Genomic DNA, 12,801 nt, shown 5'->3' with positions numbered 1-12,801 from the left:
GACTAAAGTCTTCAGTCTGGTGTTTTGGTCTCAACTAGCCCCATCTATTGAAGGACATTTTTGCTTACAAAGACTATTAAAATTCATTTTATTTGTTGTTTCTGTTGTTTTGTTTATTTATTTTTGGATATTTAAAATGACTTCCAGCTCCGGCGTTGAATGTTCATTAGAAAATAAAGTTTATTGATTCTCAATCAATAGTTTTATTGATTGAGAATTTGTTCTTGCATCATTATGCCATTGCCTACAGTATATATTACTTTAAAATAGTCTCAAAACAACAATATCAAAGTGTATTGCAACGACTTCCATCCGGTAGAATTTGTTGCGACGGGTCTAGGTGTTTGTGGTTCCAACATGGCGTCATGTGAGAAAGTTTGTAGGTTATTAAGGCAACTGTACGTTTATAAAAACATCTCCATGAGCAGCTCAGAATGATAAGTTCAAGTCTCAGCTTTAAAAAACTTTGACTTCTGTATCTCTAGCGTACGTCTGCTAAAAATAAGTGGAGTGACCTTCTTTTCCTAATGCCCAGCTCAGCCTGACTGTGTGTCATTCATGTAAAGCCTCCAGGCTAGAATCAGCGCATTAAGCACCAAGGACCTCTGGCATCAACAGATATGGCCACCCACTGACTTAGAAGAAATGTGTTTAATTATTTATTCTCCAAATATGCCTCATATATTTCATCTAAAGCAGGAGAAATACAACGGCAGAGGGAATTAGTAAGTGATCCCTCTCTGCTCACTTTGGGGACGATGCCAGTGTTCCAGTAGACATGGGCAGGAGGTTCCCCTTCAGCTGGCAGGGTCAGAAAAATGAAATTAGTTCATCGGAAAATAACATGATCTTAAGTGGAGATGCATCGATCAGGCTAATCCGACTTGTCTGCTCTTTCTGGTGACTTTAACATATGCAAACTCGCTTGTCCGAAGCTTTTTTTTAGTTGAACAATTATTAGGGACAAACATGGACAACGGCATAAATGAAAAACATTCCCGTTTAGGGATTAAACTCTAATCTTTATTTAATTTTTCCTGACTTTAGAATAAAGGGAATCAAAGAATTCCTCTTTCTTAAGCTTCCTGAAAAAAAGAAGAATGTTGGATCCACACAAAGAAAAAAGGAAGCTTCTTTTTTTTTAGCTGGTATTGGCAGGTCCAATTTTTAGTATTGGACCTGCCAAAGTTTTATTGATATTATTTTGGGTCTTAGAACTGTTGTTAGTGCTGCTGTTTATGAGAAAAAGTATTTATTAAATGGTAAAATAATCTTTTGTGTTTGTCATGATGCTGCCATATGATTGCGCAGTTTGGAATTATGAAAATAAATTTGCTTGATGGGAATTCTTTCAAGCAATTTTGGGGAAAAAAAACTCATGTTTTTTGATCAAAAGTTTTAGCGCTAGGATGAGACGGGTTTTTAGCTGAGTCAAAATTAGAACGTTTTTCAAAACTGCAATGGAAACACTTTTTTTGCATTACAAGAGTTGTGATCAACAACCGAGTGTTACTACTGGCGGAGAAGAAGAAGAAGACGACGACGGGATGTGGTATTAAGACGATGGCGCGGTGTATTTTTTGGTGAGCAAACTTATTCACATGTGATTTTAATTGCATTTCTTATTAAATGGACATACTGTGATTGTGAAATAGTTTTTTCCACAGTAGCTGAATATCAACAAAGTTTTGTGCACACTTGCAATGAAAACTCGCAGACACATGTCGATAAGGACACAGTTCACTGTGTCAAAAACAGAGTTGGGAGTTCAGGCTTTAACTAGGCCAGGCTGTTAGATCAAATCCAAACTAAAACTGCTTTTGTCTGTTTCAGTTCAGCTCACCTGGAACGCCACATTGCTTTCACAGCTTTAGTTGTGCAAATAATGTTTAAATATTGCTGAGAAACAATGTGAATAAAAAAAAATAATGCTGAGTTCAGCACAAACATTGTATGACCTACATCGTTTACATCACACCCCTGTGGAGTTGGGATAAACCTGTGTTCATTCTGCTGCCTCATAAGTTAAACAACATTTTTTGTGTTGCCAAAGTACACATGATTTATGCCTGTATATATGAACAAAAAAGCTGTAAAAAAAGGGAATAAGTGAAAGGACTTTTAATTTAGTTTGCACTGATCGCCCATGTAAACTAGTAGAAGTCTGAGAGTCACTCATCAGAGCATTCTGCCTCGTCTGGCTAATCGATTGACCTCGGCTCTGCCTCTGCAGCTACCATGTGCAGTCGGTCACATTTCGTCTCCAAGGAAAGACCTAAGCTTGTCACCCGTCACTGCAATTGCCCCGGGATGCAGAGTGGCAGAAATAATTCACACACACTCCTAACTGCAAGCGTAAACAGGCTCACTTTCACATGGAAAAGGATTAGACCAAAGCCTGGAGCACAAGAAGACTCTCCAAGGAGAGGATTTTGTTTTCCTGTCTCCGCCGGCGGGCACAGGAGGCCACAATGTTGATTAAAATTAGCATGCGATACGTGACGGTACCAAAAACAGACACTTCGGAGTGGCAGCGACATGTACAGTGAAGATGAGGATACATGTATTAAAATGTTGCTTTCGTTTGTGCTTTGTTGGCATGTTTGTAACACGAAAATGAGTCAGTTGAGTCACAACACAAAGTCAAAGGGACATAGGATGATATCATTGTATGAGTTAGCTTGCTAAGCAGTCATCCCTTCATTTCATCACATTTTATCACATTATAATCACAAACTTCAATGAATTTCACTGGGATTTTCAATAATGGACCAAAACAGAACGATGTATAATGATGAAGTAGAAGGAAAACAATTTTTATTTGATAAATCTATACCTGTGTTGCAAATCTAAACCTTTGCCAGATTACACAGGGGGTCTGTAAACATTGCTTTTAATTCTTCTGCCTGGGCTTTGACTGGGTCATTGTGATATATGGATATGCTTTGATCTTACTGATACCATTGTAGCTCTTTGCTAAATCTCTGGTGGTGTTGTTGGGCTTATAGTAATCCTGTCTCAGTAATCAATTAATCGCTCCATAATTTCTATTGTGATGATTAAATATTTTTTGAAGAGCAATTTCGTTTACAGAAACTTCACAGTCCATTTTATTTATGTTTTCGGTTGTGTGTGTAATTTTTTTAAAATTTTATTTCCTTCGTATTTATTGTTTTTTTGGTTGTCATGTTTTCTATTGGATATTTAAGTTCATTAATTTAAGACCAAGTTTTAAAACAGCAATATTATCGTTTATCGCAATAAATTCTGGGATAATTTCTTTTGTCCAGAAAAATTTGTGATGGTGACAGGCCTGGCTGACAGGAGAACGTCCTCACTTGTTTTCAGTGACAGGTGAATGAAAGTATCAATAAATCCCTTCAAATCGCATGATTGCATGTTGGGCAAAATATTATATTCTATTTTGGTCTGATCTGACCTGAGTGCCTTATTCAGGTGAGCTAAATTTAATTTTGATTTACTGAATCAAATACATATAACACTTAGTAGATTTTTTTAAAGATTGGTGGGAAAACGGGGCAAAATAAAGTCCTTCCGCTTACTTGCTTAAGTTCGTTTTGGCATGTGTACCACATGAAATCGCAACAAAATACATTGAAATTTGTGTTTTTAACAAAAACAAACAAAAACTGAGAGAACAAATAAGGACGAGCAGGTTAGATGAGTTAATATGTTGAAACCTACTGAACATGAAGCCAGCTTTTAAGAAGACTAGACCATAAACATCGTCAACATCAGAAAATATTCATCCCATCTTCTCCGGTCTTTATCAATAAAAACTAGAGGGAGCTGCATTTTTAATCTACATTATTTACATTCTGGATCACATATTGAAACTTTTGTTTACCATTACCTGTCAAGTCTGAATTGAAACAGGTTGCAGAAAATGTTTCAATACTGAAAAGCCATTAGAAATCGACTTAATGCATCTACATGGAAACAGGCAACAAGGAAACCGTCGTGTTCGTTCTGCGACATTGTGGATTGAAATCGGCATAAAGCAACGGCGGTGCTTAGTGGAGTGGATCTTTTTGCAGCTCTGATGGAAAAGGTCATTGGAGAGAAAGTCGTGCAGATGAAATCGCAAATTGTCATACAAAATGCAAAACCCGGCAACTGCAGCATCCTGCAAATTAATGGCTGCCATTTGATTGTGCGGAGCTGTAAAGGCCAGGGAGTGAAGACGCAGAATGCAGTTTGCACAACATGAAGGGGTCACAGTGTTTATGGAACGTTTCGAAAGCGAAATAAAATTGTAGGTCCAATAAATCACACAAGAATCTGAACCATCACTGAAGAGAAGGTCTGCTTGATGTAATAAGACTAATTACATTTTACTGGAGAAACCCCCCCCCCCCAAAAAGAACTATGGAAGACCATTTGCATAATGAAAATAAAAATAAAAAATCAACATATAGTCATAATTTTGAGATACAAAGTTAGAATTTTGACATTCGAAGTCATAACTACAAGATAGCGGAGCAAGAAAGACAACGTGATTTTCTATCTTAAAATCATGACATTCCTCTAATTATGACTTTAAAGCTCAAATTATGACTTATTTTTGTAATTGTGACTTTAAAACTTAAATCTATGACTTTTATTCTCATAATTATGACTTTAAAGCTTATAATTATGACTTACTGTTGAGCTCTTATTTTTCTTCATTCGTGGCAGAAATGGGCTTCCATAAAGAACTGTCTCACGTAAAAAAAAATCGTTCCACGTTCCAGTGAGGAGGGTGAATAACGCGTAACACTTTGGTCTCCAGGGAGTCGATGCTCATGTTCCGTCTGGGCTCGGAGGAAGGGAGCAGTTCTGCCCGACTGAGCTCCTCTGCTCTCTCTTAGGCAGGAAACTCAAAGCTGAGCTGGATGGTTAATGTCACAGATGAGTCACCATGTTTGAAGCCTTGGTCCACCTCTTCATTTAGCCATCCAGGCCTGTGACACAACAAAGTCAGCCCTGGCATGAGTGACGAATGTTGTTGATCCTTGGCCAGGCAGCGGCTCCATCATAAGCCAGAGGAGGAGAGAAAGTGATACAGTGCTGACACTTGCTATTTGGCTCCACTTTTTGTTTCCCTCTGTGTTGTCAGTTCAATTACACCGTAGTCCAGTTATGCCAGGATCCTGGTCATGGTCAGTCATGGTCCCTTTTCCATCAGAAATCTTAATCTAAAAGCAGAACCAGGCCACCGCAGTGCAAGTAAGGCAATGGAAAGCATAGTGTAAAAATGAAAAGAGGAGTAATGCAATGTTCAGTCTTAGAAATAAAATTCTTACATTCTGTCATGCAGGGAATATTTTACAAACGCTTGCATAAATAAGTATTAAACAAGCTTTAGTTTAGTTTTTCTATGTAGATATATTTCAGTTGACATGAAATTCACACCAGAGACGTCAGTAACAATCGAAGCAAACCACAAATTAGTCCACAAACTAAGTGTAAAGCAGTGGGGTGCATCCTAGTGTTGCAAAATAATAATACTGGTAATAGCTGCATATCTAACCTTCTGAATGTTTCAGTAAAGACCCCTGGAGTCCAGAAGTGTAAGGCACATAATTTGACCAAAGACAAGCCACAGCCAGGCATCCCTATGTTAGATTCCTGACAAAAGAATAATCAAAAGACTTGAGCAAGAACCAAGGAACACTCAGAGAGTTTCAAAAAAAAATCCTGGAAGTAGAAAGTAGTTTTCCCATGAAAACAATGAGAAACACTCTCAACCGCATTTGCCTCTGCATGCATTCACTGCACAGCACTGTACTGCTGAAGAAAAGGTCACTTTAAGCTTGTTTAAAGTGTGTATACCAGGGGTGTCAAACTCCAGTCCTCGAGGGCCGCAGTCCTGCAACTTTTAGATGTGCCTCTGCTGCACCACACCTGAATAGAATAATTAGGTCATTAGCAAGGCTCTGGAGAACTGATCTACACAAGGAGGAGGTCATTAAGCCATTTCATTCCAGTGTTTTGTACCTGTGGCACATCTAAAAACTGTAGGTCTGTGGCCCTCGAGGACTGGAGTTTGAGACCCCTGGTGTATACCATTGAAAAATGGTTCATCTTCCAAAAACATCACGCCATGCTGCACATGGTTCTGGCAGAGAAATGTATCTCTTAAGATGAGACGTGTGCTGATGAGACAGTCCCAAAAACACAACCAAGGAAACTCTTCACTGGTTTCAGAGAACAAAAGTCAAACTGCGCTAGAAACCTACGGAAAGAACTGAGGATCAGACTGCATTTATCAAATAGTAATTTTGAAAATCCTGACTGACCCGAAACAGGAAATATTCAGTGTGATGCCTCTTTTAACACAAGGTATGTAAATATCAGAACTATTTATCAGAGAAGTATCAGAGATTCATCTGACAACTCGTTTTTACTTTTGGTTGATCTTGACCCCTGTCCTGATGGCTGTGATATTGAAATCCCTTGCTTGAATGGTGTTGAGCCTCGTGAAGGACATCACAGCCCCCTGCTGGGCCCCCTGCAGTTTGCTTCCCGGATGTGAGCGGATGCGTGCGGACATATTTCCTACGGCAGTTCAAGATGTTGTAGGAGATGTTGGTCAGAAAAGGTCAGCGGTGCTGACCTGCCCTCCATGTGGGATCTGTACACATCCAGGATCAAGAAAAATGCGGCTAACATCTCGGCAGGCCCCACAGATCCAGGGTGCAGTCTGTTCAAACGTTTACCTCCAGGCAGGCACTGCAGAGCATTTCTGCCCTCAGGCGTTCTCTCTGATAATTACACAGATTGCAATCAGAGTTCTCCATTTCCATGCAGTTTTGCCCCAACTTCCAATAAAGCTAACCTGGTTTAGCTATACGGTTCCTTTGAGAGAACGTTGACATAAACTAGGATCAGAACATCACTTTTGTAACAAGGTAAGCAATTATACTCACTTCATCTTTCAATGGTTTCAATGGAATTACTTTCACCTTTTGTCCCGTTTCACTGTTTGCTTGACTTAATGTCAAGAAGCGCATAATCCTGCAGTTCCAAACCCACTTAGTAATCTAGCCTGCAGCTGAGTTAGCAGTGCTGAGTCACTTTAGCTCAGAATGCTGATGAGCTGTGAACTGCTGACTAGAACAACTATAGCTCATGTGAATGCCAATAGTTTTAATTTTAACTAGCCAGTGATGCTGCTGACAAGATGAAGGTTCTTGTGAGACAAGAGGTCTCAAGAAAAGGAAATGGCCTGGTGCATGTTCCAATTTGATACAATTATCAGCAGTCAGGTAATCAGGGTTCCTTCTGCAAAATGTTCTTATTATCCAGAGCTCTTAAACCATTTGGGATCTATAGATACCGCAGATATTTCTACAGGCTTTAAATAGAAAACCTGCAACAATCAGTGTAAAAGGATGGATGGATAAAACTTTGGCTGATCACGGTTTACTGAGCCACAACCTGGTTAAGAGCACCCTCTAGTGGCATAGAGGTGGAGAAAGATGCAGTTTTTGAGCAAAACCCTTTGTTTTTAAAGAATTACCTTAAAATGAAGATTAAACCGTGTAACGTCTGGAACTGTGGGAAGAATCAAGTTTGCTCTACTTCAGTAGAAACTGGAAAACATCAATGGTTTCATCAAAAAGAAAAGTTCATCTTCTGAGGTTTGTACTGATGTCTAGTGAAGTGTAGTATTTTAATCTTCAAAGCTCAGAATGCACAAAATTAGCATCAATTTCTAATCAATTTCTGAACTTTTCTCATCTTTTTACTCTGTCCGCGGTCTGGCGGGGCCTCGCTGACCCTGTGTGTGTTTTTACGAGTTTTTTTTGTGTATGTGGTTTTGAGAAGTGAAATAATTTACATTACCCAACTATACTTTTTTTCTTAATTATGAATGCCCTTGAGTATGAGCTACATGTCATTTCTCAACATGTTGAAGCTCAACAAAAAGTAATTTTAGTGTGACGTAAGACTAGGACACACACACATTACTTTTTGGCTTCTAAATCACAGACATAATTGTAGAAATCTATGGTTTAAGCTGTGGCTTTCAAATTTATTTCACAGTAAATCAACTGTTTCAGCATCAGACATAATGATGGTGACAAACAAAAGCAACAACTATACAAAGTAGAGAACTATTTGTTGCAGTAAGTTGTGTGTCTGCATGTCAGGTGTCCATTATTAGCCCAGGCCATGCTAGGATACCCTTATTCTTATTGACAAAGAGCAAATGTTCCCACTGGCTCACAGCTCTTCCACCTCTGTTGCTTAATGGCATTGTGCTCTCCTAGTGAAGCCACAGCAGGCCAGGCCTTATGCAGCGCAGCAGGAGGGATGCGGTTGGGCTTTTAGGAGGTGATGGACACCATGTTGTTGGGACTCAGGATCTCAATCCAGTATCCGTCAGGGTCCTGGATGAAGGCCAAGCCTTTCATTTTACCTGAGGGAGAAACATGGGGAGCAGGGAGTTGACTTCAAAAATCTGCACCTCAGAAAAAAATGAATGAAAGCTTTAAATATTTACTGTAGGTCCATGAAGACTACACAGATTTTTCTTCCTCCCAACCCATCTTACCGTCATCTGGCTTCTTGACAAATGTTACTCCTTGCTCCTCAAACATCTTACAAGCTGCATGAACATCAGGAACTGCGATGCCAATGTGTCCTATTAGCAATTCAAAGAGAGACCATTCATTTCTAATGTACAGGGAAGTTAGAAATGTATGCAAATCTTAGCTAATAACTAATAGAAATATAGCTGCCTTAATAAAAGTGAACTGACAGGAATGCATATATTTAATTAATACTACACTTCTTGTAAAAACAGGAAATAAATTTACCATATCCACGTGGGTCAGAGTTTCCATTGTGATAAGACTGGCTGTCATCAGACTCTGAACCCCAGTTACTGAGAGACATAAGAGGACAAGAGGACAAGTCCATGAGGGAAGACAAGAGAGAGAAAATACACCACAAGTAAACCAACTACCAAGTATTTATGCTCTAGTTTCTAGTAGAAGTATATTAGTACACATGAAATAAGACTAAATTAACTTATAATTAACGTTTCAACAAGATAACATGGGAAAAATGTTTTGCTATAAGAGAATTTATCTGCCAATGGAACTGGACTTTTAAGGAATGTTAAGGAATTACTAACTTAAAACAAGCTGCTATGTCCTGCTGAAGTTACTTATAAATTACTTTTGTCTTATTTCAAGTGGACTAAGATGTTTGCACTAGAAACTAGACCAAAAAATACTTGGTAAGATTTTGTAAGTGCAGAATTGGGAAGTGAAAGGAAAATAATACCTGGTTGTCAACAGTTTTTTTTTTTTTTTTTTTTTTTTTTTTTACAAATTTGCAATATGCAAATTTACAGACGTGGATGTGAAACCGATGCAATCTATCTCAACAAGGGTCTGAAAAATTAGTCAATTCCCTTTGTGCCAGGAGAGACAGCTGACTGACAGACCAAGGTCATTATAGTTAACAAAAACTGACGAAAACTGAAATTGAGAAACATTTTTGTTAACTGAAATAAATAAAAACGGTAATGAGAAAAAATGTATAATTAATTGCAACTATCTCGCACATTCCTAAAAACGAACTAAAAAATACTTAAATTGTAGATATAATATTCTTAGTTTCTGTGTTTAGCTGTCGTCAATTTACGGCCCTCCATTTACATTAATCCACAAAATGGCGACAGCAAAAGCTGGGAGAAAACACCAGAGTCAGTTGGTTGGTCAAAAATAATCTTCTGTTGAGTTTTCATTACCCAATCAAGTATACATAATCACAATATGACACTTAGACCGTTTTGAATTTAGACCTTTTTGAATTCTGCACTTAAAAATTTGCCAAAGTATGAAAAAAAACTAAAACAGTATAATAAGAGCCACATATTAGAGGGCAGTGAACCAGGAGCCAGTGTTGATGGCTGCTGACAGGCATCACCTGCACAGCGTCCTTCCTTACTGTGTCAGCTCGATGGTGGCTCTCCTTGAAAAAGTCCAGGCTGTCCTTTCCTTCACGTCGGCAGGAATCTCCTTCTTGTCCTCGTAGCCCAGGAAGAAGAGAGTGAAACGCATGGAGGGAAAGTCAAACTTCTGCAGTAGCCTGCAACATACGGCACAGCAGAGGGAAACTTTTCAGAGCTTCATGTCTGGTAGTCACAGTTCATAAACCAAAACCGGTACAAAAAAACCCAAAACTACTAAGCTTTTAGCAAAGTTCAGTGAGGATCATCTGTTTTCTCTTTGCAGAGTAGTTTTATCATTCACTTTCTGTAACGTTCAAATTCAGCAGCTTACAAACTCAAACTCACGTCATGCCTAGGATCCTGGTGTAGAAAGCCAGGGATTTAGCCGGATCCTTCACCCTCAACATGGTTTGCTGCATCATAAAGTCCTGAACACAGACACAAAACAACACAACTTTAAACACAGAAATACATCACTGCAACAACTACAAACGGCAATAAAATGCACTGTTTGTGCTTTTAGAGTGACAAAATGCAAGACAAATACAAGGAATATCAACACTGCACTATTTGGCTAACATTCAATTTTTAAATTTATTTCCTTTTTTTAAATGTCTGCTATAATCACTGGACATCAATCTGAATAAAAATTAGAGATGTGAGTCTTTCAGTGTCTAGTGATTCGATTCAAAAACAATTTTTAATTCAAACGGTCTAGAGATTCTGTTCAAATTATGTGACAGACAAAAGGAGAAGACAATGTAAATAAATAAAACATTTATTTAAAACAATTATCTTAGGCTCCATACTGTATCAAAGTCCATCAGTTTATAATAATAGGTGCATAAAATTCTGCAATTTAAATTACCTGGATTAGGTTAGGTTAGCTGCCTGGCTTTTTCTTAAATAAAAAAATAACATTTTAATTTTGAGTCAATTCGGAATTCCCAGGCCTGGGAATTGTGATTCTTTATAGAATAGATTTTTTTTCTCCACCTCTAATAAAATATATTATAAAAATTTACTCTATCAAACGGTTTTTAAGATCCGGAGATAATATAAGTTTATATGTTGCTTTTTCAGGCACTGACTGCCTTCAGGGTAACAATTTGTGTCCAAATTCTGGTTTGGACGGTGGTAAGTGGTCAAGTGGCTAAAGCCACCTTCTGGCCATCAACAGATAATACCACCACACGAATGCTGCTTGTGTTGCAGATCAAAGTCCTCTGGATAAATGAGCACGCTTCAGATACACATAAGCCAGACTTGGTCATAAATGTACCAAAGCCTAATAAAATTAAATATAATCTGTCAGTGATAGACCAAACACCAAGGTTAAAGGATTTTCCTTTTTTCCCCTCTGCAAGTGTGACTTTAATTTGTTTTCAGCCTCTTGGTTATAAAGCAATATTCCAATGTTTGAAAATCTCACTTGTTTGAATGGCCCAGTCAAAGTACAGACCTAAATTCAATTAGGGATTGTAGGCAAGACGTTAGAAATGTCATTCACAGATTATATCAATAAAATAATAAAAGCTACATGAACAAAATTGGTGGAGACAATTCTCAAAATACTTACCCATCACACTTCAGATTTTTCTTTGCAAAACTATTTTAAAATGTTGCACTCTTCTTTATAATTATGCGCCACTGTGTGTGGACCAATCATATAAAATGCATGGCTGCAATGCGACAAAATGAAATACTTTTAATGGGTAAAGTAACTATTTACAGCTGCATCTTATTCAGACAGCTCAAAGTTTAGAATAGAATGAGCTAAGCTAAAGGGAAAGTTTCATTTTGAAAATAAGTGACACCTCAAAATTGTGCAATTGCTAGTGTTTCCACTCATTGGTTTTGAAGATATTTTAAATATGCAACACTACTTCCACGGATTAAAATGGAGGGGTGAATAAAGTGCAGCCTCCACGCCAGTGATTCAGCGTGTACAGACTTGTTCTTGTGCAGAGTCAAGTCTACTCTCTTCAGCAGGACTCCATGCTTACTAAAACCAGTCCAGGACCGAACATTGTGTCGTCGCGCTGCTCAGGTAACTCTCTCGTGCTGTTTCTCCCCTGACGCGCACGCGCTCACAGATGTCAAGACTTCCAAAAATGTTGCCGTTTCACCACCGAGTTAGCCTGTAGCAGCCTCTGCTAGGAACTTTAGTAGTTAGACAGGTGATGATTTACAGCAGATACTGGAAGCTTTGCCAATCATATTCAAATAAACCAAATTCAATTTCAATCTTCGAGAATTACCCGCCTTCAAAAGTCATAAAAGGAAATCTGTCCGATAAAGGGAGCAGCGAAAACAGCAGATTAACCTGCCAGGAAGCGTTCGGCCTTTTGGGTTTGGCCGTCAGTGTTTCTGGCTCATTCTACCGCTCACCGGGCCCGCCGGCTGCTTACCTTAGTTAAAGGGTCTCCATCTTTACAAGCTGCGGCCGCTGCCTCGTCTGACAAACCGGTGTCGCCCATCTTTACAACCAAGACCTCAGTGCAGCTTTATTGGACTGACAGCGACAGGGAAAGGAGAGCTGTCCAACTGGAAGTTTGTACGAGAATAACTTCCGGTGTAGGCTTTTTAAAATAAAAGACGCAGTAACCATGCTAATTTTTAAATGCCGAATTACACTTTTCTTCTAAAATATATGTATACGTAACTAAATTTGTAAAAAAGAAAAATGGAAAAATTCTATAAAAAAAACAAAAAAACACTGACATTAATATTAACGACTTAAAGACATTGATTGATAGATACAGCATTCTTAATCAGGGTGGAGTATTTGCCATGTATAGCCAATTTGTTTTCATATTGTCTAAAAC

General features: G+C 38.4%; 1 protein-coding gene across 1 annotated transcript; it reads right to left on the bottom strand.

Moving 5' to 3' along the window:
* Positions 1 to 8,015: 8,015 nt before the first annotated feature.
* On the bottom strand, positions 8,016 to 12,495 carry glo1 (glyoxalase 1). Its single transcript, XM_032561524.1, has 6 exons — positions 12,385 to 12,495; positions 10,319 to 10,401; positions 9,970 to 10,110; positions 8,829 to 8,896; positions 8,564 to 8,653; positions 8,016 to 8,428 (listed from the first exon to the last, which is right to left on the bottom strand). Exons 1-6 carry the CDS (start codon positions 12,451 to 12,453, stop codon positions 8,337 to 8,339), a joined length of 543 nt encoding a protein of 180 aa, XP_032417415.1. The 5' UTR covers positions 12,454 to 12,495; the 3' UTR covers positions 8,016 to 8,336.
* Positions 12,496 to 12,801: the final 306 nt, after the last annotated feature.

This window comes from Xiphophorus hellerii, chromosome 4 (assembly GCF_003331165.1).
Source record: "Xiphophorus hellerii strain 12219 chromosome 4, Xiphophorus_hellerii-4.1, whole genome shotgun sequence".
NCBI lineage: Eukaryota > Metazoa > Chordata > Actinopteri > Cyprinodontiformes > Poeciliidae > Xiphophorus > Xiphophorus hellerii.
Note: the sequence above shows the minus strand (reverse complement) of the source record. Positions and strands in the feature narration are given on the sequence as shown.

Coding starts and splice junctions, on each gene's coding strand:
- glo1 (XM_032561524.1), bottom strand. CDS start 12,453: ATGGGCGACACCGGTTTGTCAGACGAGGCAGCGGCCGCAGCTTGTAAA. Junction 8,897..9,969: donor GCCACCATCGAGCTGACACA/GTAAGGAAGGAC, acceptor TATGTCTCTCAG/TAACTGGGGTTCAGAGTCTG. Junction 8,654..8,828: donor CTCTGACCCACGTGGATATG/GTAAATTTATTT, acceptor AATTGCTAATAG/GACACATTGGCATCGCAGTT.